General features: G+C 36.4%; 1 protein-coding gene across 1 annotated transcript; it reads right to left on the reverse strand.

The window, feature by feature from the left end:
- Positions 1-27,953, reverse strand: LOC141547588 (vomeronasal type-2 receptor 116-like). The gene is made up of 5 exons (XM_074275974.1): positions 27,790-27,953; positions 25,762-26,053; positions 15,282-15,500; positions 14,112-14,235; positions 1-905 (listed from the first exon to the last, which is right to left on the reverse strand). The coding sequence occupies exons 1-5, from the start codon at positions 27,951-27,953 to the stop codon at positions 1-3; spliced, it is 1,704 nt and encodes a 567-aa protein (XP_074132075.1).

A 27,953-nucleotide genomic window follows, 5' to 3' on the forward strand; every position in this document is an offset into this window, starting at 1 on the left:
TCAGGGAGTAGCTTTCTTTTTAAGTATGCCCAGGGTATTTTGTTCTGATCTTAGAAGGATCACAAAGCACTTGGGAGCAAAGATGCAAGTGAGAATCCCAGCACTGGAGGTCAAGATGGCAAAGACTTCCAAGGCCACAATGGCCTTGCCCTTGGAGCTCTGGTAGGAGGGCAGGAAGGAGATCCAGACACTGCAGAACACAAGCATGCTAAAAGTCAGAAACTTGGCTTCGTTGAAAGTGTCCGGCAGGTTCCTTGCCAGGAAAGCCACAGTGAAGCTGGCCAAGGCCAGCAAGGCCATGTAACCCAGGACACAGTAGAAGGTGAGGAGGGAGCCCTCATTGCACTGGATGATAATGGAGCCAGGCTCAGAGTTAATGTCCATCTCCAGGAACGGGGGGTATGCCCCAAGCCAGATGCCACAGAGACCCATTTGGATGAGGGTGCAGGTGAAAATGAGAGAATAAGAAGCTGTGGATCCCAGCCACCTGCGGAGCCTGCTCCCGGGTTGGGTGGCCCTGAAGGCCAGAACCACAGTGATAGTTTTAGCCAAAATGCAGGAAATGGCCACTGTGAAGACAACTGCAAATGTGGTTTGGCGCAGCAGGCAGGTGGCTGTGGTGGGATGGCCAATGAAGAGCAAGGAGCAGAGGAAGCAGAGGCTGAGGGAGACCAGCAGAGTGTAGCTGAGACTGCGGTTATTGGCTTTGACTATGGGGGTGTCCCTGTGCTTCAGAAAGATCCCCAGTACTAGCACAGTGAGCAGGGAGAAGCAGATGGCTGCACAGGCCAGAGTCATTCCCAGAGGTTCCTCATAGGCCAGGAAGGTCACAGTCCTGGGAAGGCAGCGATCTTTCTTCTTATTGGGATATTGATCTTCAGGGCACTGCAGGCACTCCTCTGCATCTGTGAAAAACAGTAAAATCATGCTATAGCCCAGACTGATCAGTTTCAGCATCTTCATTTCTCTACATATGGATAAAAAAAACGTGTTGAAAGTATTTATTTCATATCATAAGTTTACTAAACAAAAATTCTATGTCCCTGCAGTACATTTTAATTTGAAACCACCTACAATGAGTCAGAAAGGGTCCTTTTATACATAATCCAATACTTTAAGAACATAAATGAAACACTGTAACCATAGAGGAAAACCAAGAATTGGTTTTTAAAAATTAGGTTAAAAAGACTTTTTGTTGTGTTTCTCTGAATGTAAGGTTATAGCTACAAGCCATTCTACAATTGGCACATGGTCCAATTATATAAACAGACAATTTTCAGAAGAAGAAATTAAAACCATTTTTTATTCATATGAACTTGATTAAAGAAATCCAAATTAAGAAAACTCTGTGGTACTATTTCACACCTCACAGATTGGCTAAGATGACAGGAAAAAATAATGAAAAATGTTGAAGAGGAAGTGGGAAAACTGGGACACTAAGTCGTTTTTGTTGGAGTTGTAAACGGATCTAACCATTCTGGAGAGCAATTTGTAACTATAATGAAAAAGCTATTCAACTGTGCATCCACAAATAGATCTACTGTATTCCAAAGAAATCATAAAAAAGAGAAAATCACCTATATGCATAAAAATATTTTAAGAATTCTTTTTGTAGTGGCAAGGAACTGGAAACCGAGTCGATGCCCACCAGTTGTAGATTGATTGAATAAACTATGATATATGAATGTAATGGAATAATTATGATTCCATAAGAAATGAACAGCAGGCTGATTTCAGAAAGGCCTCAAGAGACTCAGGTGATCTGATGCAAAGTAATCAAGAGAACACTGTGCCCTGAAACAGATAACCTGTGATGATCAACTGTGATGGACTTGGCTCTTTTCAACAATGAGACTTGTGATGAACACAGCCATCTACATTCAAAGAGAGGATTATGGGGAATGAATGTGGATCCCAACATAGTATTTCCACCATTTTTGTCATTGGTTATTTCCTTGTTTTTTTTTTTGTTTTTTTGTTTTTTCCCTTTTGTTCTGAATTTCTAGTGCAGCACAATAAACATGGAAATATTGTGAAAAGAAATGTATATGTTTAACCTGCATTGAATTACTTGCTGTCTAGGGAAGAAGAGAGAGGAACAGGGAGGAAGAAAAATTTAGAACACAAGGTTTTTTTTTTGCAAGGGTGAATGTTTAAAACTATCTTTGTATGTATTTTGACAAATGAAAAGCTATTATTATAAAAAAGAAAGCCTTCATGATAAATACTACACATTATGTTCAGAAACATAATTGGAATTGGAAAAAAAAAGAAATACTAACTGAAATAAGGGGAGAAATAGTCTATTTTGGGGGGCTTGACCATAACATCTTAAGTAAAATTATAATAAAAATCCAATTCCAAAGAACAGACATAAAGAGTAAGTTTTATGTAAACAAAATTGAAGAGTTAATAAATGGAGAAAGATAAACTACCAAAAAAAATCACCCCAAAGCTTAAGCTTTCAGGCACACTATTTTATTGATCAATATCAATTATAAAGAAAATGAAGAAGAGATCTCATCAGCTTTGACACTGATATAAATTTGAGGATGATTAATTTTTATTCAATTTTTTGTGAGTGAAGTTTCCTTGAGTTGGGACTCAATCCTCCAGAAAACAAGTCTTTCAAATAATCTTCATTGAGAACTCATCAATCTTATGCCAAGGGATATTTTCATGAAGACTAAATCCTGTGGCTCTTACAACAAATATATTTATTCTTAGAAAGTTTTTAGAATTAAGTTTCTTTCTATTAATTTTTTTACTTAAAAGTAGGAAATTTAGAACTATTTTAGATTAAGCTTTCCTACAGGAATGCGAAAGATTCCAATTAGGCTACAAGGTCAGGGAAGTATTATGGATTACCATGGTAGTTAAATCCTGATGGGTTCTGCTTGGACAGATTTTTGGTATCTTGAACCAGGGGATGTTTCTAATTACTATATATATATGTGTGTGTATATATATATATATATATATATATATATATATATATATATATATATATATATATATATATATATATACACACACATATATATGTATGTATATATGTATGTATGTATGTATATATATACATACATATATATACATACATACATACATATATATATAATTAGAATTCTAATTATAAGAATGATCACAAAGCACATTGAATGAAAAGGACTGAATAAATGCAACTCAGAAAGTATTATTTTGCTAAATACAAATTACACCAGTTTAAGATTAACAAATTAGAATGTTGGGGGGCAGAGCCAAGATGGTGGAGAAGCTAGGTGGAACTGTCTAAGCTCTTTAATTTGCTTTCTACCAAGTATTTAATTCAGCCTCAAAAACAGTGCTTGAGTGGTAAAACCCATGAAGATTAGAAATACAAAAATTTACCAGGGGAAGAGAATCTGGAATATCTCCAGAAAAGGTTTGATCTGAGGTGGTGGGAGCAGACCAGCACAGAGCAGGGAGAGAAATGAGAGTGGGGGGGGAGGGAGGAGGGCATCTGCGGTTGGAAGGTTTACACAGAGCTCTCTGCTGTACCCTGACTGCTTTGCTTTGGTGGAGGAGTAGGGGACCAATAGAGAAGTTGGAGCTAGGGGTAATGGGTACACTGAGAGATGCCAAAGCTTGAGAGGCTCTGGCTGCACCCACCTAGGACTGGAAGTGACCTAGAGCAGACCATAACATAGCTCTTCATGGCATTCAGCAGCGAGGGGCTCTTGGGGGGCAGTCACACACAGCAGGGGCACAACCCAGGGAAGCCTTTCATCTGAATAGTGAGGGGCTCACCTTGGATAGTGGAATTTTCCTAACCCAACTGCACTCCCCCACGGAGGGACGTTCCAGTGCGGTAAGGGACAGGGCTATTGCAAATACTCAAAGGGGGCATTTGTGGGGGGGCAGTGATACCTTTGCTCCTTAACCAGTAGCCCCAAGGCAGTCACTAATCCTCACAGTGGGGCTCCTAGCAGGGAACTTACACAGCCCAGCCTGTGATACACAGGCATAATTACTTCCCTGTGGAGGTCTTCCCAGAGCCTTCCTGCAGCTGGGCCATTCCTTGCAGCCCATTGAGAGGACAAATACTGCCCATAAACCCATCCTCACTCTGCAAAGGAAGCTGGTAATCCCCTTGTCCTGAGGGCAGACCCTGAAGGCTTTAAAAAAAATGAGCAAAAAAATGAAGAAAACAATTGAAAACTTCTATGCAGAAAAAGAGCTGGTTTCCAAACCTGAAGAGGCTAATAGGAGACAGCCTCCAGACAATTGCCCAAATAACACTCTCCTAGAAGAGACTATTAAAGATCTGAAGAGAGAATTAGAAGAAAAAGAAAACCGGGGAAAGGAAAGAGAAGCTGTGCTAGAGAATAACAATGTCCTGAAATGAGAATTAGAAAAGGTAAACAACTTCCTGAAATGTAAATTGGAAAAGGTAAATAATTCACAGGAAGTGCAAGGAAACAGAATTAAGAAGTTGGAAAAGGTAAAGAAATCACAGGAAAGTAGGATATGTGAATTGGAAAAGATAAAGAATTACCAAGAAAGTAGCATTTCTGAATTGGAAAAAGAAAATAACTCACTAAAAAACAAATTTAGTGAAATGGAAAAAAAAAACTCCATGGAGCAAAACAACTCATTTAAAAACTCAATTGGACACACAAAAAAATAAGTTAAAAAAGCTAATGAAGAAAATAACTCATTAAAAATCAGAACTGAACAAATAGAAATGAATGATTCACTGAGACACCAAGAATCAGTCAATCAAAGCCAAAAAAATGAAAATCTGCAGAAAAATGTCAGCTATCTACTTGCCAAAATGACAGACCTGGAAAATAGATCTAGGAGAGACAATCTCTTTATTTGATTATTGGAGTTCCCAAAAATTATGACGAAAAAAAGAGCCGAGCTACTATTTTGTAGGAAATCATCAAAGAGAACTGCCCAGAGATAATAGAACCAGAAAGTAAAATAGAAATTGAAGGAATTCATTGAACACCTTCTAAAAAAGGCCCAAAGAAAAAAACAAAAAACAAAACAAACAAAAAAAACTCCATGGAACATTGTGGCCAAATTTCAGAACTATCAGACTAAGGAAAAAATATTACAAGCAGCCAGGAAAAAACAATTCAAATACCAAGGGGCCACAGTAAAGGTCACTCAAGATCTGGCTGCCTCTACATTAAAGGATTGAAGGGCCTGCAATCTGATATTCCAAAAGGCAAAAGAACTTGGAATGCAGCCAAGAATAAACTACCCAGCTAAGTTGAGCATTTCCTTCCATGGGAGAAGTTGGACATTTAATGAAACAGATGAATTCTATATGTTTCTAAGTAAAAAACCAGATCTAAAGAAATAATTTGATTTCTAATCATAAATCTCAAGAGAAGCAGAAAAAAGGTAAAAGGGACTCTTGTTTTTCTGTTGTGGATATACATTAAAACTACATGTTTAATTTGATTTTAAGGATGTGACCAAAAAAAAAAAAAAAAAAAGGAAGTAGAAATGGAAAGGGGATAGTGTAAGAAAAAGGGGAAAGGGGAGATAAAAAGAGGGAAAACAAATTCCACAAACAGGCAAAGAAAACCTATCATATCTGAGGGAAGTTAGAGAGGGGGAGAAACATTGTGTGAACCTTACTCCCATCAGAATTGGCTAAAAGAGAAAATAATTAACATATTAGTTTTACAGAAGATTCTTTCTCACTTCATTAAAAAGAGGGAAAGGAAAAGGGAAAAGGAAAAGAGCAATAAGGAAAGGGAATAAGAAAGGGAAAGGGATTTAAAGGGAGGAGGGAGGGATAATAAAGAGAGAGGGCTGTGTGATGCAAGTGGGGCTCATAAGTTTAATACTGGGATAGGGGTTCGGTGGGGCTAAGGGAAAAAAAACATAATCAGGGGATATTATGATGGCAGGAAATACAGAATTAGTGATTTTAACTGTTAAGCAGAGGCGGATAGCAGACTCGATCAAAAATCAGAACCCTACAATATGTTGTTTACAGAAAACACATTTAAAGCAGGGTAAAGAGTAAAGGTAAAAGCAGGGTACAGAGTAAAGGTAAAAGGTTGGAGCAAAATCTATTATGCTTTAAGTAAAGTCAAAAAAAGCAGGGGTAGTCATCCTTTTCTCAGATCCAGAAAAAGCAAAAATTGATCTAATCAAAAGAGATAAGGAAGGAAACTATATCTTGTTAAAGGGTAGCATAGACAATGAAGCCATATCAATACTAAACATATATGCATCAAGTGGTATAGCATCTAACTTCCTAAAGGAGAAGTTAAGAGAGTTGCAAGAAGAAATAGATAGCAAAACTAAAATAGTGGGAGATCTCAACCTTGCACTCTCAGAATTAGATAAATCAAACCACAAAATAAATAAGAAAGAAATTAAAGAGGTAAACCAAATATTAGGAAAATTAGGTATGATAGACCTTTGGAGAAAACTGAATGGTGACAGAAAGGAGTATACTTTCTTCTCAGCAGTTGATGGAACCTATACAAAAATTGACCATATATTAGGACATAAAGATCTCAAAATTAAATGCAAGAAGGCAAAAATAGTAAAGGCTTTCTTTTTAGATCATGATGCAATAAAAACTACATTCGTCAAAAACTTAGGGGTAAATAGAAAAGTAATTGGAAACTAAATAATTTTATCTTAAAGAATGATTGGGTGAAACAGCAAATTATAGACACAATTAATAATTTCACTCAAGATAATGACAATGATGAGACATCATACCAAAATTTATGGGATGCAGCTGAAGCGGTAATAAGTGGAAATTTTATATCTTTGGAGGCTTACTTGAAGAAAATAGAGAAAGAGAAGATCAATGAATTGGGCTTGCAACTCAAAAAGCTAGAAAAAGACCAAATTAAAAAACCCCAATCAAATACTAAACTTGAAAATCTAAAATTAAAAGGAGAAATTAATAATATTGAAAGTAAAAATACTATTGAACTAATAAAAAAAAAACTAAGAGTTGATTTTATGAAAAAACCAATAAAATAGATAAACCTTTGGTAAATCTGATTAGAAAAAGGAGAGAGAAAAATCAAATTGTTAGTTTTAAAAATGAAAAGAGGGAACTGTCCACCAATTAGGAGGACATTAGAGAAATAATGAGTTATTTTGCCCAACTTTATGCCAATAAATTTGATAATCTAAGTGAAATGGAGGACTACCTCCAAAAGTATAGGCTTTCCAGATTAACAGAGGAGGAAGTAAGTTGCTTAAATAGTCCCATTTCAGAAAAAGAAATAGAGCAAGCTATTAATCAACTCCCTAAATAAAAATCTCCAGGACCATATGGATTTACAGGTGAATTCTACCAAACATTCAAAGAACAATTAGCTCCAATGTTATATAAACTATTTGAAAAAATATGGGATGAAGGAGTCCTACCAAATTCCTTTTATGACACAGACATGGTACTGATACCCAAACCAGGTAGGTTGAAAACGGAGAAAAAACCTATAGACCAATCTCCTTAATGAATATTGATGCTAAAATCTTAAATAAGATATTAGCAAAAAGACTCCAGAAAATCATCCCCAGAATAATACATCCTGATCAAATAGGATTTATACCAGGAATGCAGGGCTGGTTCAGTATTAGGAAAACTATCAGTATAATTAGCCATATTAATAATCAAATTAACAAAGATCATATGATCATCTCAATAGATGCAGAAAAAGCATTTGATAAAATCTAACATCCATTCCTATTAAAAGCACTTGAGAGTATAAGAATAAATGGACTTTTCTGTAATGTGCTCTCCTGGCAGTTACAATTACTAGTCTGTCCTAGACCCACCAGACCTTTGACCACTGTCCTCTGCAGTGTGAACTTTACCCGGCTCGCCTCCTCTGAGGCCTTCAAAGGTCTCTGGCCACAATCTCTTGAATCTATAGCTTAATAACCGGTAGCGCACTCAAGAATAGCCACGTGTAATCTTAAAAGCCTTTATTATACTACTCACATTATGCCCTGACTGATGCCCTGACTTGTTGGTTCCCGAGTGAACACCTGGTCTGAAGACCCATGTGTTCACTACCAAAATCCTTACCTCTTTTGGCTATCCATCTTGGCTTGGCCACCCAGGCTGGGAAGCCAGGGTGAAGAATGCCAGGTTAAAGAGAGCGATTGCTGCCTGCAGTGGGCTTACATAGGGCCTGTGAGGTCACACACACAGCCAATCAGCGAGAGAGTCACCCATTACGAAGCTATCTCAATATGGCTAGGATCCCACCCAAGGGCAGTCCTAATATCCACAGAAATTACTTCTGGACCACTCAATCTCCTGATGCATTGTGGTGCCCACTTAAAGGCCCCTTACAATTCCCTTTCTCTTGTTTTGCAGGAACCGCACATCTCACCAAGCTAAACTTTTAGCACCAGCTATAGTTCACTTGATCCATGACATGACAGAGTGTTATGCCCAAGGAGGTACAAAGCAGCAGATCAATAAACAGAAGTATGGCAATGAGAACCAGGCTCAACAATGTCAAGTGTTCAACCCATTCATCAAAGTCATACTCGAGATAATATGCCAAAGAGGTTGGATGCCAGTGAGGTAGGATGTCAACACTGAGGTGGGAAGTCAACAAGGTAAAACATCACAATTCTAGTTAACAAATATCAGTGAGGTAGGGTGTCACAATTCTAGTTACATTTATCACAATTCTAGACCAATTCTAGTTTCTTACAATTTTCTGTTGCACTTGTCACAATCTTAGAACAATTCTAGCTTATCACAATTCTCAATTGAACTTTTCACAATTCTAGAGCAATTCTAGCTTATCACAATTCTCTATTGCACTTTTCACAATCCTAGAGCAATTCTAGTTTCACAGGTGCACATAAGCAAAGTCATGTTCAATAACATTGTCTCAATAACAACAGCAGGTGGGTGCGTTGGTTTTTCACCCATTAATTTAAAAGCATAGTCCTTCAATAGAAAGCATAGGGCAGAGCCTCTTCCCAGGCCACCATATGGCAAGTAGCCACGGGAGAAACAAGCAGGCCCATTGTCCATTTACAGTCTTTATATTGCATATCACCCAAGACAGTCCATTTCAGCTGCAACACTGGAACTGGGTCTGATGTCTCTGGTGTCACGGTCAGGAGGGGCATTGCTGTCATCAGCGTCTGAAGGGCTGCGGACATCTGGCTGGTCCCTCTGGACGGTTATCTGGTCCTTCTCTTGGATCCCCAGGTTACAAATGTCTCTGGTGGGGATGAACTCTGCTGCTGGATCTGCACCGAGGAAGGAATGTACCTGGGGCCCAACTTGGGCCTTTCCAAATGCCATCCAGGCCTTTCCACATCAAAGTTGTTGTCAAAAAGATGAACAAAAGTCAGTCTGTCACTTAGCTGCACTTTCTGTGTATGCCCGAAGTGCATTGCTAAGGTAAAATGCAAAGAATTTAAAAATGTAAAATCAAAATAATTTAAAAGTGTAAAACCAAAATAAATTAAAAATGTAAAACCAAAATAACTTTAAAATGTAAAATCAAAATACTTTGAAGATGTAAAATCAAAAGTGTTTAAAAATGTAAAATCAAAATTTTAAAATTGCAAGCAATCACATATATGTATTGCCACATCTTGTGCATATCCCAAAATTCCCTTCTCTTGTTTAGAAGAGAAGATCTTGGGGATATAGTCTGTGCAGTAATAACTTTGCTAGTAGGATTATAAGAAATGCCAATGGAATGGGCAAAGTCAAATTCAATGCAAAAACACCTAAAGGCAAAGTATTTGTAAGCCAATCCATAAACTGTCTTAAATGCATGCGAAATTTCTACAATAGAAAAATGGTTGATCACATGTCTAGCTGCTTCTCCAGATTGGAATGAAGCCATAATGTCCATTGGTCTTAAAACATCCACTCATACAGTTAATGAAAAAAGAACACTCGGCTATATCCCTGAATTCTTTTGCCTAAAAATCAAAGTTTGAGTTTCTGATACCGAATTGTACTCCAGGAGTGTGAATCAATAAATCTGATATTACTTTTCCTCCTGGGTCAAAGATCACACACTGTCTATTTATTCTAGTGATTAAAACAGAAATTTCCCACCCATTCTAAACATAAACACTGTTTTATAAGTGCCCGTAGGGGGTTGGGAAATCAAGCTCACCTGTGGAAGTGGAAAATCCACGAGGTAAGAAAAGAGGAGTTCCAACTCTCCAAAGACGATCCTAGCAGTCTTACAAGTATAAAACTCCACTCTCTCTAACTGCAAGATCTTATCCCTGTAAGGTTTCTTAGAAATTAACTGAACTGTATTTTTAAAATTTTTCTGATTATAGTCAATACCCCACAATTCCTTTTTGCCTTGGGGCATAAAGCCTACTCCTGTCCTTTGAAATGAAGACACAGGAGTTTTAAATGGATTAATGGGCAGTGGTGATGATATTATCGCCCTTCCTTTTCCTCCTCCCCCTTCTCCCTTGGCCCAAGAAGGTGAGGCAGAGGGAAGAAGAATTGGAAAATTCCCCAAAGGCTGATTTAAAATCAAACCTGAGCTTTGCACATAAAAAGAACTAAACTTCTTCTCAATGAAAGAGTAATCAATAAATTCCTTAAAACAACAATACACAAGGTAAACCAACAAAACGCTAAGAAGAATTTCTACAACTGAAGTCCATGTGGTTCGTTTATTTCCTTCCTTAGTTTCAGCCACTGGTTTGAACACTTCCTGTTCTATCTGTAGTAACCTAGCTTTTTCTTCTTTCTCTATCTCAATCTGTAGTTTAACCTGCAATTCCAGCAACTCTTGCTGTGGCATTTTATACTCTATACTGTCATACATACGCATTAGCTCTAGGTTGCTCCCTCTCTGAGCTATATTTAATGGGTGTGGGGATAACCTTCTGGGAACTTGATTACAAGCTTCCTGCTGTTCTTCAGTGGTGATCTTTGTTAAAAGATCTTCCATCTGGCTCTTTAACCTCTTTATATAAGCATTATGTTCAGCTATGTCCTTGAGCCTGATCCCAGAGTTACCTGGGTCCATATTGCTTCTCTGTCTTCCCTCTTAAGTGGCGTTTCTACCGGATCTTTCAGAATCTTAATTCTGAATATTAAATATTTTCAAAACCTGATAATTCCTTATGCCCCACGTTGGGTGCCATTTGTAACGTGCTCTCTTGACAGTTACAATTACTAGTCTGTCCTAGACCCACCAGAGTACCTTTGACCACTGTCCTCTGCAGTGTGAACTCTACCCAGCTCGCCTCCTCTGAGGCCTTCAAAGGTCTCTGGCCACAATCTCTTGAATCTATAGCTTAATAACCGGTAGCGCACTCAAGAACAGCCACGTGTAATCTTAAAAGCCTTTATTATACCTACTCACATAATGACCTGACTGATGCCCTGACTTGTTGGTTCCCGAGTGAACACCTGGTCAGAAGACCCACGTGTTCACTACCAAAATCCTTACCTCTTTTGGCTATCCATCTTGGCTTGGCCACCCAGGCTAGGAAGCCAGGGTGAAGAACGCCAGGTTAAAGAGAGCGATTGCTGCCTGCAGTGGGCTAACATAGGGCCTGTGAGGTCACAGACATAGCCAATCAGCGAGAGAGTCACCCATTACGAAGCTATCTCAATATGGCTAGGATCCCACCCAAGGGCAGTCCTAATATCCACAGAAATTACTTCTGGACCACTCAATCTCCTGATGCACTGTGGCGCCCATTTAAAGGCCCCTTACACTTTTCCTTAATCAGTAGCATCTATTTAAAACCATCAATAAGCATCATATGTAATGGAGAAAGATTGCAACCATTCCCATTAAGATCAGGGGTGAAACAAGGTTGTCCACTATCACCATTACTATTCAATATTGTATTAGAAACGCTAGCTTTGGCAATAAGAGTGGAGAAAGAGATTATCACTCTTTGTGGATGATATGATGGTATACATAGAGAACCCCAAAGATTCAACTAAAAAGCTATTAGAAATAATCCACACCTTTAGCAAAGTTGCAAGATACAAAATAAATCCACATAAATAATCAGCATTCTTATATGTCACTAACAAAGTCCACAGTTAGAGTTACAGAGAGAAATTCCATTTAAAGTAACTACTGATAGAATAAAATATTTAGGAATCTATCTGCCAAAGGAAAATCAGAAATGACATGAGCAAAACTACAAAACACTTTCCTCACAAATTAAGTTCGATCTAACCAAATGGAAAAATATTAAATGGTTTTAGATAGGGTGAGCAAATATAATAAAGATGACAATACTACCTAAACTAATCTATTTATTTAGCGCTATACCAATCAGACTCCCAAAAAACTATTTTAATGATCTAGAAAAAATAAAAACAAAGGTCATATGGAAAAACAAAAGGTCAAGAATTTCAAGGGAATTAATGAAAAAAAAAATCAAATGAAGGTGGCCTAGCTGTACCAGATCTAAAATTATATTATAAAGCAGCGGTTACCAAAACCATTTGGTATTGGCTAAGAAATAGACTAGTTGATCAGAGGAATAGATTAGGTCCAAAGGAAAAAAAATAATTAATAACTCTAATCACCTAGTGTTTGACATACCCAAGGATCTTAGCCTTTGGGATAAGAACTCAATGTTTCACAAAAATTGCTGGGAAAATTGGAAATTAATATAGCAGAAACTAGGCATTGATCCACACTTAACACTTTACACCAAGCTCAGGTCAAAATGGGTTCATGACCTAGGAGTAAAGAATGAGATTATAAATAAATTAGAGGAACATAGGATAGATTACCTCTCAGACCTGTGGAATAAGAATGAATTCATGACCAAAGAAGAACTAGAGATCATTATTGATCACAAAATAGAAAGCTTTAATTATATCCAATTGAAAAGTTTTTGTACAAACAAAATCAAGGCAGATAAGATTAGGGAAACAATAAACTGGGAAAACATTTTTACAGTCACAGGTTCAGATAAAGGCTTCATTTCCAAAATATGTAGAGAATTGATTCTAATATATAAGAAATCAAGCCAATCTCCAATTGATAAATCATCAAAGGATATAAACAGACAATTCTCAGATAAAAAAATTGAAACTATTTCTAGTCATATGAAAAGATGCTCCAAATCATTAATAATCAGAGAAATGCAAATGAAGACAACTCTGAGATACTATTACACACCTGTTAGATTGGCTAGAATGACAGGAAAAGGTAATGCAGAATGTTGGAGAGGATGTGGGAAAACAGGGACACTGATACATTGTTGGTGGAATTGTGAATACATCCAGCCATTCTGGAGAACAATTTGGAACTATGCTTAAAAAAGTTATCAAACTGCATACCCTTTTATCCAGCAGTGTTGCTACTGGGTTTGTATCCCAAAGAGATCTTAAAGAAGGGAAAGGGACCTGTATGTACAAGAATGTTTGTGGCAGCCCTCTTTGTGGTGGCCAGAAACTGGAAACTATGTGGATGCTCATCAATTGGAGATTGGCTGAATAAATTGTGATATATGAATATTATGGAATATTATTGTTCTGTAAGAAATGACCAACAGGATGATTTCAGAGAGGCCTGGAGAGACTTACATGAACTGATGTTGAGTGAAATGTGCAGGACCAGGAGATCATTATATACTTCAACAACAATACTGTATGATGATCAATTCTGATGGATGTGGCCCTCTCCAACAATGAGATGAAGCAAATCAATTCCAACAGAGCAGTAATAAACTGAACCAGCTACACTTAGCGAAAGAACTCTGGGAGATAACTATGAACCACTACATAGAATTTCCAATCCCTCTAATTTTGTTTGCCTACATTTTGGATTTCCTTCACAGGCTACATGTACACTATTTCAAAGTTCGATTCTTTTTGTTCAGCAAAACAACTGTTTGGACATGTATATATATATTGTATTTAATTTATACTCTAACATATTTAACATGTATTGGTCAGTGTGCCATCTGGGATGGGATGGAAGGAGAGTAAAAATTGGAACAAATGGTTTGGCAATTGTCAATTTTGTAACATTACCCATGCAAAAATCTGGTAAATAAAAACTATTAAAAACAAAAACAAAAACATATTAGAATATTTATTACTTTGGGAAAAGGACAGTTTATCTTTAGGAACCCACCTGTCTGGTTGGAAATTGTCCATTCAGGACATGGGGTGCAAGCATAGCAACACTTGGGCTGGCTTTCAAGAGCAGTCTTTTTGAACCCAGGGCCACACTTCAGATTGCACCTAGATGTTGGAGTCTATATTTCCACCAGAAAAAGGAAGAAAAAATTGTTGATAAAACAACTGGTGAAAGATAAAGGAATTGAGGAAAGTATAATTTCAAAGTTCTCCTATAGAAGACAGGTAGAATAAAATATTTGCAATTCTGCAGGACAAGAATGATCTAATTCTCAATGGAAAACTTGTATCTTCATCTTCCACTTCAGATCATCTTATCACCAATGAATCCACACAAATTACCCAGTAGATACAATCAGACTCCTTGATATTTTTAAATTGGCTTAGTTTTTCCCAAGTAACATTTTAACTCTAAACTTCATTCCATTTTAGAATTGGTAATGCCGAAAAGTCTTTGACCACACAAGAGAAAACATATTGTTTTAATTTCCAACCCCCCAAAGTTTTGTTTTTCTGTTTTCATAAATTCATAAATTCAAACATTCTGCCCAGAATGTTTCAGGGAATCATATTTTAGAGAGTATGTTCTAAAATAAACTAATTGTACTGTTCAGCTTAATTGAATCTAAAAATAAGGTGATTTTATAGGCTAATCTTCTTCTCAGGATGACATTTGAAATCTCTTCTTAGGACTATTGTAAAGGGTAGGATGGAATTTATCCAATTATTCACAGATAAAATTATATAGAGATAAACGTTTGATATCAGCAGAGGCTATAGCTGCAACATTTACATTAAAAATCTCTAAAGCCATTGTGTCTTTGAAATAAAAGACAGTTTTGTACAATAGTACCCATTGCAAATACAAACTCAGATAAAATTATTTGACTATGCAAATCCAGATATTCAGTGATCTTCTGTAAATAAATCCCTTTGGAGGATAATTTTTCTCTATTCTCTGCCCTATTATTATTTTTCAAACTTAATCACTTAATTTGGGATACAACAAGATTCAGAGTAAAAAAGAAGAGTAAGTGGATATTGGTACCCTCTCACAGACATTTCCAGTATCTGTAAGAAACATGCTGGTACCAATGAAGAAATAGCCAGTGTCCAGGAAACTAAAGAGACAAAGTCATAAAGTTAATATCTATTGCTCCCTTACCTGATGGAAATCTTCTGGCCAATCTATGTCTTCTTCCTTAATGGTGAATCTCTGAGCAAGAGGATATGCTTCACCCACTTTGACCAGAGTCTCTATGTGCCCAGGGAAGAATTTATAATTCAGTATGTCATATATCTCAGTAGCTGGCTGGGCTCCATCCTCACGTGACTCATCACTGGCAGTATTGACAGAATTGATCGATTTTAGAAAATGGTGGAGCTGAAGGCAAGGACAGGTGGTTGTTAGTCTTTGGGGAAAGAAGGATTCATGCCCATGTCCCAACATTGACTATTAATAGAAAACTGGCTATGAAATTGGAGCTTCCAAAAGTTGTCTTTCTCCTTCTTGAGCTTCTCTTAGAGTTCTGAACACTTTTTCACCTTTTTCCTTGAACACTAAGGACAAATGAAAGATAGCAAATCCGGTAACCAATTATTTTCTACTGATATTAAACTTCAAAAGATATATCATCTTACTTCAAAAGATATGTAATCGTCAGGCCAGTTCCAATGGTCTTGTTATGGAGAAAGCCATATGCCGTCAGAGAGAGGACTGTGGGACTGAGCGTAGATCACTACATAGTTCATATTTTCAATTTATTTGTTTTTTGCTTACATTTTTCACCAATTCCCCTGAGTTAACACTTTTTGATCTGATTTTTCTTGTACGTACCATAATTGTGAAAATATGCACAGAAAGTTTACAGATGTGTAACATGTATTGGATTACTTGCTGTCTAGGGGAGGGAATCAGGAGAAAAAATATGTGCCACACAAGGTTTTGGAAAGGTGAATCTTTAAGACTATCTATGCATATGTTTTAAAACCAAAGGCTTTAAAAAATAAAAAATGTAAAAAATAAAATTAATGCAAAAATATCATCTTCTATTAAGAAAATCAGGAATTCCTTACAAATATCTCTGATTGTCTTACATTCTAAGTTCTTTGTTTAACAAAAAGCTGGTCCCAGAGAACTCAGTACATCTGACAAGCAAAAGCTTACTATTTCTTCATTAATAGATTTTCAGACACCCCCTCCCAAACTGAGATTTCTTATTGAAGTATTTTATTGATAGAATTTAACATATGTCTTAATTAATAGTGTGTTCTTAAGAAATGTATAATTATAGACTGATATCTAGGGAAAATTTTATTCCTTGTTTCTGTCTTTTATTTTTAAAAAAATGTCCAATATAACATTGTTGGTAGAGAGTAATTTGGAACTATACTCAACAAGTTAAACTGTGCATACCCTCTGACCCAGAAGTGTGTTAATTGGGCTTATATCCTAAAGAGATTTTAACAGGACCCACATGTACAAAAATGATTGTTGCAGTCCTTTTTATAGTGGCAAGAAACTGGAAAATGAATAGATGCCATACAGTTGGAGAATGGCTGAAGAAGTTATGCTATATGCATGTTATGGAATATTATTGTTCTTAAGAAATGACCAATAGGATGATTTCAGAGAGGCTTGGAGAGACTTAAATGAACTAATGCTCAGTGAAATGAGCAGAACAAGAACATGGAAAAGAGAAGACTGTACAATGATCAATTCTAATGGTCTTGGCTCTCTTCAACTATGAGATGATTCAAAGCAGTTCCTGTAAAGGATAGAACTATGGAGAAATATACTTGAAAGAAGAAGTTAACTCAGTTGAATTGGTCAGACAATGCTTATCTGCTTTAGCATGGTGCTTAATAGTTCTCTTGTTCAGTACATGTACTTAGTGCTTAATATAGTTCTATAAGATTGACATCTAAGATAATGTAATTATAATAGAATATATAAGAGCCAACAAGGACTGGAAGAGAGAAACATTCCATCTTTGGTCAGGCTCCTGGTGGCTCTCCTTTATTTCTCCACTGAAACAAGTCCCATCTGAAGGCCCTCCAGAAAGCTATCCAGGCCATGAGTGAAGGAGACAATAAAGACTTTTGGACTTTATCCCTAGCTAATCTCATGGTGATTATTCTGTTGAAACTAAGGCTGGTCCCAAGAGCTCCAGAAAGCTATGCAGAGCATTACAAGCTCCAGCTGTTTAGTGATGAAGAGAGCCATCTTCACCCAGAGAGAGGATTATAGGATATGAGTGTAGATCACAGTATTGCATTCTCACTCTTTCTGTTGTTGTTTGCTTGGATTTTGTTTTTTTTTCTCTGTTTTTTTTTTCCTTCTTGATCTGATTTTTCTTGTGCAATAAGATAACTATATTCATAAGTATACATAGATTGGATTCAACATATATTTTTAACATATTTAACATGTGTTAAACTACCTGCTATCTAGGAGAAGGGGTGGGTAGATGGAGGAGAAAATCTGGAACAGGAAGTTTTGCAAGGGTCAATATTAAAAAACTACCCTTGTATATATTTTGTAAATAAACAGTTTTAATAAAAGAGAGGAACAAGGGGAAAAAAAAAATTTTCCAATTTAAATCTCAGAAGTGGATAATAAGCTCAATTTAGGAATAAAGGAGAATTTGCTATTTATAGTGATGCAATTCAAGATTAAAATAAAAACAAATACAAATGATAATGAAACTAAATCATTGGCAAAATAATTCTTGAAAAAATAAGACAGTAACAACAATGGAACAAATTGGGAATGAAATTTTAAAATGAGAAAGTTTAAGGAAATGAAACAATAATTCAATCTGAGAAAGGTTTGAAACAGAGTTTTTAGCAAAAGCTACAAATTTATGTGGGACACTTAGGTTGTGGTTTTCATTGGCTAATGGATAATATTCAAGAAAAATTTCCCAGATAATTACAAAATATAGAATGAGAAGGTTGAAAAACAGAAATTTAATCTACATTGTTGTTACTGAGGAATTTAATGGTAAGTCCTGAATATTTTAGGTAAAAGAAAAATAATCTAATTGGACAGAGTGGATAGTACACATTTGTTGTTCTGTCATTTAGTCCTTTTTTGACTCCATGGACCATAGCCTACATTACCCTATTATGCTCTGCTATATCTCAAAGTGTTCAAATCAATATAAATTGTTTCCATGACACAATCTTAAACTGTACCATTCTTTGTTCCTTTTACTTTCAACCGTTTCCAGCAACAGGGTCTGTGCCAATGGGTCCCATCTTCCTATTCTGTGGCCAAAGGTTTGAACTTCTGCTTCAGGATTTGAATTTCCAGTGAACAGTGGCGATGAATTTAAGTATTGACTGATTTTATCCCCTGGTTGACCAAGAATCTTTCTAAAGTCTTGTCTGGCAACACTATTATTCAATAGAATCAATTCTGCAGCACTAATCTTTCCTCTAAGTCCAAATCTCACAGACATAAATTTTTCTTGAAAACATACATATGAGAGAGAGCAAGAGCTAGACCAAGAACAGGAGGAGGAGAGAGAGAGAAAGAGAGAAAGAAAGAGAGACAAAGAGAGACAGAGAAAGAGGGAAGGAGGGAGGGAGGGAGGGAAGGATGGAGAGAGAAAGAGAGAGAGAGAGAGAAAGTGAGAGAGAGAAGAGAAGAGAAGAGAAGAGAAGAGAAGAGAAGAGAAGAGAAGAGAGAGTGCAGAGTTTTAACTACAAAAACTTTTGTTAGTAAATTTTAATTCTAGTAATCATCACCTATATTACTATGGAAAAGAATCCTTTATAAGAAATGGAGTAATCACTATAATATATAAAAAGGTGAGAAAAGCAATACTTGGTTATTGAATCAAAAATAACAGGATGATGATAGCTGTTGGAATCCAAGGAAAAGTGTTCAGCATTATATTGCTTTTCCCACTGGTGCGGAAAAAGTCCAAAGTTTGTCTCTTTTTTGAAGACCTGTAATGTGTTCTACAAATAACTGCTATACATACAAAACATATCAAATTTGTCAAAGGAAATGAAAAGACAAACATAATTAAGCAAAATAGAATTAGAATAGTAGGCAGATTTGGGTTTTTACTACAAAACTAAGAAGAGCTGGATAAAAGAAATCCAACTTCTACAGATTTTCAAGTTTAGTACATTAAGTAAGAAAAGCAAATAAAATATAAAAAAATTGAGGGGATGTCCATCATTTGGAAAATGGAGGAATAAATTTTGGTATATGTTTTCCTGGGATATTATTGTTCTATGGGAAATGATGAGCAGGATGCTCTCAGAAAAAAAAAATCTTGGAAAATCCTCAATGGACTCAAGCAAAGTGAAATGTACTATATACAAAGTAATATCAATGTTCTGTGATGACTAGCTGTTATCAGAAGTACAATGATCCATGACTACTCTGAAGAGTTGTGTGATTTAAAATTTTTTTTTCCATATCCAAATGAGAAAATGAGTGTGTCATGTATCTGAATATAGATTAATGTATTCTCTCTCTCTCTCTCTCTCTCTCTCTCTCTCTCTCTCTCTCTCTCTCTCTCTCTCTCTCTCTCTCTCTCTCTCTCTGTGTGTGTGTGTGTGTGTGTGTGTGTCCCTGTCAGTTTCTCTCTCTCTCTGTCTCTCTCTCTGTGTTTCTGTCTCTCTCTCACTTCTGCTCTGTTTCTTGTTCTCTTTGTCTCTCTCTCTCTCTTACTCTCAATTTATTTTTGTAAGTTTTTTTATATTAGGTTGAGAGATCTCTCTTTTTCTTTCACAACATGACTTTTATGGAAATGGTTTGCATAATTTCACATATGTTTTCTTAAAATGAACCAGAGTGGGAATAATAGAGAGAATCTGGAATTCAAACGTTTTAAAAACAAACACAAAAATATTTTAAATGTAACTGAGGAAACTATTAAATAAATTATTTTTAAAAGATTGTTTTATAAGACTTGAAATAAATTAATCTGAAGTAATTCACTGTTTCCACCCAAAGTTACATGTAATCACAAAAGGGAAAAAATTGAAAAATATATAAAGGAGTAACTCAAGTCATCACTGCATCATCTCTAGAACAAATCACTAACACCAGGATGTTATGAGTAGTTTCTGCTAAGCCCAATTTTCGAAGAGATATGTTACCTTCCAAGGAAGGTGTAGGTTTCTTGCAAGCTCTGATGCCTCCTTTACCTCAGAATAGAGCATTTGATGGACAGCCTGGGCCACTAAATACACTGCATTGTAAATATTTGGAATCAGTTCCATAAAAGCCATGTCAATATTCATGGAAGGCAACTCTCTAAAGGAAAGATCATTTGGGCACAAAATATAAAATATATCTTCATCACTTTTTTTTGAAAATCTACAATTAAAGACTGACTCCCAGAAAGATTTTAGGAAAATGTCCCTCAGGAATCTCACTTGTATTCAGGCTTCTTACAAAATCTATAAAACCAGGAATCTCCATCTGGGTATGAGATAATAGTATTGTACCATGAAAAGTCGCAAACAGTTCAACATTACTATCAGTAGAAAAATCCAAGGAAGATGTGGTAATAAACAACTTCCCATAAGGTTTATAAGTTGTCAATACAGAGGGAAGATAATGAAGGTAATCAGCATCTCCATAGATGAAAATCACATTTGATGATGATGAAATAATCCTAGAAAATAGTTCAAAATCTTCTGAGTCTCTAAAATTTGGGGGCACTCTTTCCTTAAAAGTCACACACAAATCATGCCTGACCATTTCTTCTTTCAGATCATTGAAGAACCTTTCCCCTCCTGGATTATCAGAAACAAGCACTCCTATCCATGTCCAGTCAAAATGCAGCATCAATTGGATGAATGCCAGGTGAAGAGCAGACTGCTCTTTCCCCATCTGATATACATAAGGATACTGGATTTCATCATTCAATAGAAGAGCAAATGAACCATAGCTAATCTAAATGAAACATAAAGAAGACAATGAGTTCCTTCAATGCAGGAATTTCCCCTTCATATTTGTATATCAAACAACTGTTAATGAGTATCATAGAGCAGATAATTTGCTTGTAAATTTTAATTTATAGTTTTAGATCGTAAAATTATGTTGTTTTGGAATGGAAAAGTTGGAAGGAATATCTGAAACTGCACCCAACCAAGAATCCTTTCTCCAGTGTCTCCATCAAGTAATTTCTCAGTTTCTGTTTGAAACATTCCAAGGAGGAAAAAGTCTCCCCAAAAGAGTCTTTACCCTTTTAGATAACTTGATAAAAGGTACAATATTTTTTCTTTAACTTTGTAGCTAAATCAGTCTGTTTGGAACATTGACTTGTTGTTCCTATTTCTTTTCTCTATATTCAAGAGGAACTTTTTTGTGTCTCCTGAATGAAGCTGTTAGTTAAATAGTTAAGCATAGTTACATGTCTTCTCTAATTCATCTTACTTTTCTTTCATTTCAAATATCAACAATTATTTTACTAAGATTTTCTACAGCATACATTTCTCTCATCTCATTCTAGGGAGAATTTGATTTCTCTGAAAACAAGAAATGTGCCTCAGAGCTTGTTCTAGGAGCAAAAGTTCTCCATACCAAAATCAATAAGGAATAGGAAATGGAGAACTCCTCATACTGAAACCTACTGCCAAGATGGAATTCCACATTACTGATATCCTATGAATAAGCATTCTGTAAGAGTTCTTATTACTTCTTAGTAAGAATGTGATAAGCAATGGTTCACTCCATATCCAATGAGTACCATAGTCTCAGAACTCTAAACACAATAACAACAAAAATTTCACTTATATGAGAGCATCAATCATGAGATTTCTATAGGAGGGAAGAGAAAATTTCATATGTACCATGTCTTTGGTATACTATTCAGCCACAATTTTATAAGAAGGTCAACTAGCACTGAATTCTGATTTTAATCAGCTCTGCAGTGATTCAATCAGCAAGGATATCCTCATACAGATTCTCAAACTCTCGGCTTTCTGAGATGGATCCCCTAAGGCCAAGTGTTTCAGAAAATATTGTCTTTATTTTTGTACCAGGAGGTGGAGCCAAGATGGAGGTGTAAAGTAATGAAGTTGCTCAAACTCACCCAGTTTCCTGAAAAATCAAAATAAAGTGTTTGAACAGAATCTGATGCAATGAAAACACTCTCTAGTTCAAGATAGAGTAAAAAAAAAAGTTCAAGAAAGGTCAGTTTCACTGGATGAAAGGGGCATTCTGTCAAGATTAGATAGGCTCTGGGAAAGCCAGCGAGAGGAGGTTAATCACAGCAATTCAGCAATTAATACCCTCAGGGATGACTCGGTAGAGCAGCAAATCAGTAGAGCAACTTGCAGTAGAGAATTGTGAGAAACTAGAATTGGTCTAGAATTGTGAGAAATGTAACTAGAATTGTGACAACCTGCCTCACTGGTATTTAATTGTTAACTAGAATTGTGATGTTTTACCTTGTTGACTTCCCACCTCAGTGTTGACATCCTACCTCACTGGCATCCAACCTCTTTGGCTTATTATCTCGAGTATGACTTTGATGAATGGGTTGAACACTTGACATTGTTGAGCCTGGTTCTTATTGCCATACTTCTGTTTACTGATCTGCTGCTTTGGACCTCCGTGGGCATAACACTCTGTCATCTCATGGATCAAGTGATCTATAGTGGTGCTAAAAGTTTAGCTTGATGAGATGTGCGGTTCCCACAAAACAAGAGAAGGAAATTGTAAGGGCCCTTTAAATGGGCAGACACAGTGCAATGGGAGATTTTGAGTGCCCCCGGAAGTAATCTCTGTGGATATTAGGAATGCCTTATAGGTGGGATCTTGGCCATATTGAGATAGCTTCATAATGGGTGACTCTCTCGCTGATTGGTTATGTGTTTGACCTCACAGGCCCTATAGAAGCCCACTGCAGACAGCAGTTGCTCATTTGTAGCATGCCCTCCTAGCATTTACAATTATTAGTCTGTCCTAGGCCCAACAGAGTACATTTGACCATTGAGCTTTGCAGTGTCAACTCTACCCAGCTTGCCTCCTCTGAGGCCTTCAAAGGTCTCTGGCCACAATCTCTTGAATCTATAGTTTAATAACCAGTAGCACACTCAAGAACAGCCACGTGTAATCTTAAAAGCCTTTATTATACGTACTCACTTAATGCCCTGACTGGTGCCCTGACTTGTTGGTTCCTTAGCGAACACCTGGTCAGAAGACCCACGTGTTCACTACCAAAATCCTTATCTCTTTTGGCTATCCATCTCGGGTTGGCCACCCAGGCTAGGGAGCCAGGTTAAAGAGCGCCAGGTTAAAGAGCTCGGAAGACAAACTCTGGGAAACCAGGCTCTTTCCTGAACAAAGCAGGCAATGCTAACCTTGCAAACAATTTTCAAATGACAAAATTAAAGCCATTTATAATTATTTGAAAAAGTGCTCTAAATCACTATTAATTAGAGAATTGAAAATTAAAACGGTTGTACAATACCATCTCACACTTCTCAGATTGGCTAAAATGACAGGAAAAGATAAAAATAAATGTTGGAGGGGATGTGGGAAAACTGGATTATTATTGCATTATTTGTGGAGTTGTAAATTTATACAACCATTCTGAAAGTAAACTGTACTGTGACTAATGGGCTGTAAAAGTGTGCCTGTCCTTTGTCCTGGCAGTACCATTACTGGGTCTGTAGGAAAAAAATCACAAGGAGAGAAAAGGACCTACTTCTGCAAAAGTGTTTGTAGCAGGTCTTTTTGTGGTAACAGAAAATTGGAAAAAGAAAGGATTCCCATCAGCTGGGGAATGTCTGAATAAACTTTGGGACATGAAGGTAATGAAATATTATTGTTTTGTAAAAAGGATACTGAATAAGCTGATTATAGAAATCCTGGAAAGATTTACATGAACTGATGCTGAGTAAAACAGGCACAACAAGGAATGCATTGTTCACATCAACAGTAAGAATGTGAGATCATCTAGGAAAGGCTTGGTTCTCAGCAGGTCAGAGATCCAAAGGAATCCCAATAGGTTATGGGCCAGAACTCTGAACTTGAAACAAGGATTCTTACAAGGTGCTAAGTCAGTGGAATTGATAAAGACAATAGTTATCTATTTTACCATGGTCCTTAGTAGTTCTCTAGTACTTAGTACTTAATATAGTTCTACAAGATTAAGACCTGTGATAATGAAGTATAAAACAGCCAGTAAGGACTGGACTAAATTCAATTCTATCTTCATCAGCCTCATGGTGTCTGGCCTGACCTCTTGCATTTCTTCCACTGATACCAAGTCTCCTCTGAAGGCCTTCCAGAAAATTAGTGGAGCCCCAAGTGAAGGAGATAGGACTTCCAAGGAGACAATAAAGACTTTTGGACTTTAACACCTGGCTATTCCTGTGATGATTACTCTGCTGAAAGTAAGACTGTCCAAAGACCTCCAGAAAACCAGAACAACAACATTACACCAATAGACTTTGGACTTAAAATGCCATCTGCATCCAGAAAAAAGATCTAAGAAGAATAAATATAAATCAACACATGCTATGTTCACTTCGTTTTTCTATTTTTCAATTTCTCCCATTGCTTTTCCCTTTTGCTCTAATTTTTCACTCCCAACAAAATTCAGAAATATTGTGTATTAAAATCAACTAAACAAACAAAAAGTAGAGAAAGAATATTGCCTAATTACAACGTGCTTCATACCATAAAGTAGGAAGTAGGACAATAGTACTTTCCCACCCTTTAACATATAATATAATGGGTTTGGATGTGCCCTATAATGTGCAAAGTATGAACCACAATAATGGAAATTTTTAAACTTCAGTAGAGAAATTATGAAAAGTCTCTCTCTCATATCCCCAGTGAGAAAACAAATACATTTTTAAATACGTTAGCTATGGTTTTATCTATAATATGCTAGGTAACTATCCGCTCATTGAGTAAATAAATATAAATTACACTATGAACTACTATAACAAAGGCATAAATTGGCTGAAATGAGAGAAGGAACAAAGGACAAACAAAAGACAGGGGCTGTAGAAAAATTGGGATACTAAGACTTTTGGTGAGATTGTGAACTGATTCAACCTGTTTGAAGAGCAATTTTAATTACACCAAAAATAGTACAAAGCTATCTTTACCATTTGATACATTAACATCACTATTAGGTGTATTTCTCAAGGAATTGCCTGATTGGAAGATTTCAGTAAACACAGAAATGGATGCTCTTTATTAATACATACTTATGAAGACAATACTGATGAAGACAATTACTAGAGCTTCATGCTTTTACGGAAAATACAGAAATCAATTTCAAAATGAAAAGGAAGGGAGACCTCTCCATAGGAATTTTTGGAGGTGAGAAAAAAGAAAACGTTCTTTTATATAAAGTCTTCAGAGTTCTATAAAATTATAAAAACGTGAATTAGAAGTATATTCATTGTTAGATTCTTGCTTGATTCAAAATCATCAGACCATAACCTCACATAGCATACAGAATGATTTCCCAGATGGAAAAGGACCTCCTTTTTGTATCACCTTTTGTCAGAACATGTGGGAGGACTTCTTAATATTTGGTTATTGACTTATTGATACTACATTACAACAGATTATAAAGAATTTGCTGTTTTAAATATAAAGAACATATTGGATTAAAATGAGTGACTATATTGTTCTCTCTTACCTGTGGAACTTTATACAGTTTGAGAATGGTGGCCATGGCCATAGAAAGTGTAGCCGACATCCCTCCAATGACAGCCACAGAATTGGACTGTTTATCACAGCTGTAGTTGGGAATAATGGGACCTCTCCCTGATAGCCATATTAAGGAGCTCTCCACAGCTAGTTTCTCCAGATGGAAGTTATTGAGTAACTGGTATCCCAAGGTTATGTTGGGCAGCAAATAGGGGTTCTTGTTGATCTCTTCAACAGCATATTGAAAAGCAAGGAAATGGTGGTATTGTTTGAACATTGACCTAAAGTGAGAGGAAAAAAAAAAAACAGGCAAAACTCTATATGCAAAGAAACAGCAAATTTTCATAGTGGGAAGGGTGTCACATACAGAGTCATTAATTCCTATCCTAAATACTGCCCCTAAAATTGACTAAATTTGTGGTCCTGAGCACATCATTTCACGACCAGGAGTTTCAGTGTCCACAATAGTAATATGACAGACTTGAACTACATCCTGTAAGGTTCTTTCAAGACCACACAGGTTAAGACATTAACATATGCACAAACACACACACATACACACACACACACACACACACACACACAAAGCCTATATTAGCTAAGAATAGATGATTATATAAGTAAAATTGCTTCTAAATGCCTTATAATGATTCTTGACATTATACACTGGAAAGCAAATGGAACACATATATTTCAAAAGATTTTCATGATCATGTAATGGGTAATACTGAAAGATTCAAGATTAAGTACTAATTTTACTCTAGCTGAAATAGCTACCTTAGTTATCCTGATAGAAAGACAATAGAGAGAAGAAAAATACCTCTGTTCTTTTGGCCACAACAGAAAATGTGTCAGTGTGTGAAATAGACATTTGGGACAAAGATGATAAAATATGACTTGGAGAAAGTCATCAATAGCTTGGGGGAGCAGGAACATCTTCATATCAAGTGAGTTGAATTTTAAATGAAAATAGCAATTCTGAGACATGGAACTTAGCAGAGATTCCATTCGTACAATGGGGGACAGCATGGACAAAAGCATGAAAATGAGAGGTGGGGTATGGAACACAGAATGCGGTTTGGTGGTCTCTTTGGCTTTATTAAAATGCAACAAAAATGGCAAGGGATAACAAATGTCAAAAATTTCCCCATCCCTTATATTTTTAGACATAAAATGAGGAAAACCTCAGTTCAAGTATTGGATCTTGTCAGTAGTTTGGTATACATGGCACTTGTTGACATTGTAAAGTTCATATTGTTTGGTATTTTTGATGAATTGACATATTACTCTGATATTGGTAAAACATCAATATGGAATCATTCAGATCAAATGGTCCTATCACCCATAAAGTTTTTAAGTAAAGATAAGACATTTTATTGCTTTTCTTTAGCAGCTCTCTGCTGGGAAGATAAGGCTTGAAGCTTTGGATGAGATAAAACTGGACTGAGTATTCTGAATTTGTTCTGTTTTCTGATGCCTAAGATAATGAATGCTTGATCACACACCCCATTTTAGGTTCTTATGATTCAGAAACACTCTTTACCCAAATCTCACCCAAGCCAAGCATTCATAAATGACCTTGAGAATTTCATCATGTATAAACACAACTGTGAATATTTCCTCCTCTATTCAGAACACATAATCAGGTCCTAACTAGGCCATCCTTAGACCTTAGACACCTAAACTCCAATTGTGAGTGTAGATCCTCCCTAATGTGTTTCACCCCTCCTTCTACTGGGTGAGGTTTTGTCATCAGTGGAGATGAATCTGTGATTGTTTATAATGTCAAATAGATTAGGGATGAATAGTCTCTCTATGTTTGCTGCACTGCACATTAACAATACTTTTAATTTATCAATTTATTGAAAATTAGATTTTTCATCATTTTTGCACCCACGTCTTTGCTTTAACCAAAGTTCTGAGAATAAAGGAAACCCATCTCTACCAACAAACCAGTCAATAAGAAATATGGCTTATGATTGCAGAAATTAGGGAGGGTGAAAAAGTAACTACTTACTTTGGTAGTGCTGGAGTTCGGGAGTGATATATTGTGAAGAAAAATTTGTCCACTTGAGCATTAAACTTCCCAAAAAGGGAGAAGAATCCAGCAATGATTAGGTCCCCTTCCTTTCTATAGGTGGGATTGAAGCTTCTTTCTATGTGACAAGGATTCTTGGCCAT

This window comes from Sminthopsis crassicaudata, chromosome 6 (genome assembly GCF_048593235.1).
Source record: "Sminthopsis crassicaudata isolate SCR6 chromosome 6, ASM4859323v1, whole genome shotgun sequence".
Classification (NCBI taxonomy): Eukaryota; Metazoa; Chordata; class Mammalia; order Dasyuromorphia; family Dasyuridae; genus Sminthopsis; species Sminthopsis crassicaudata.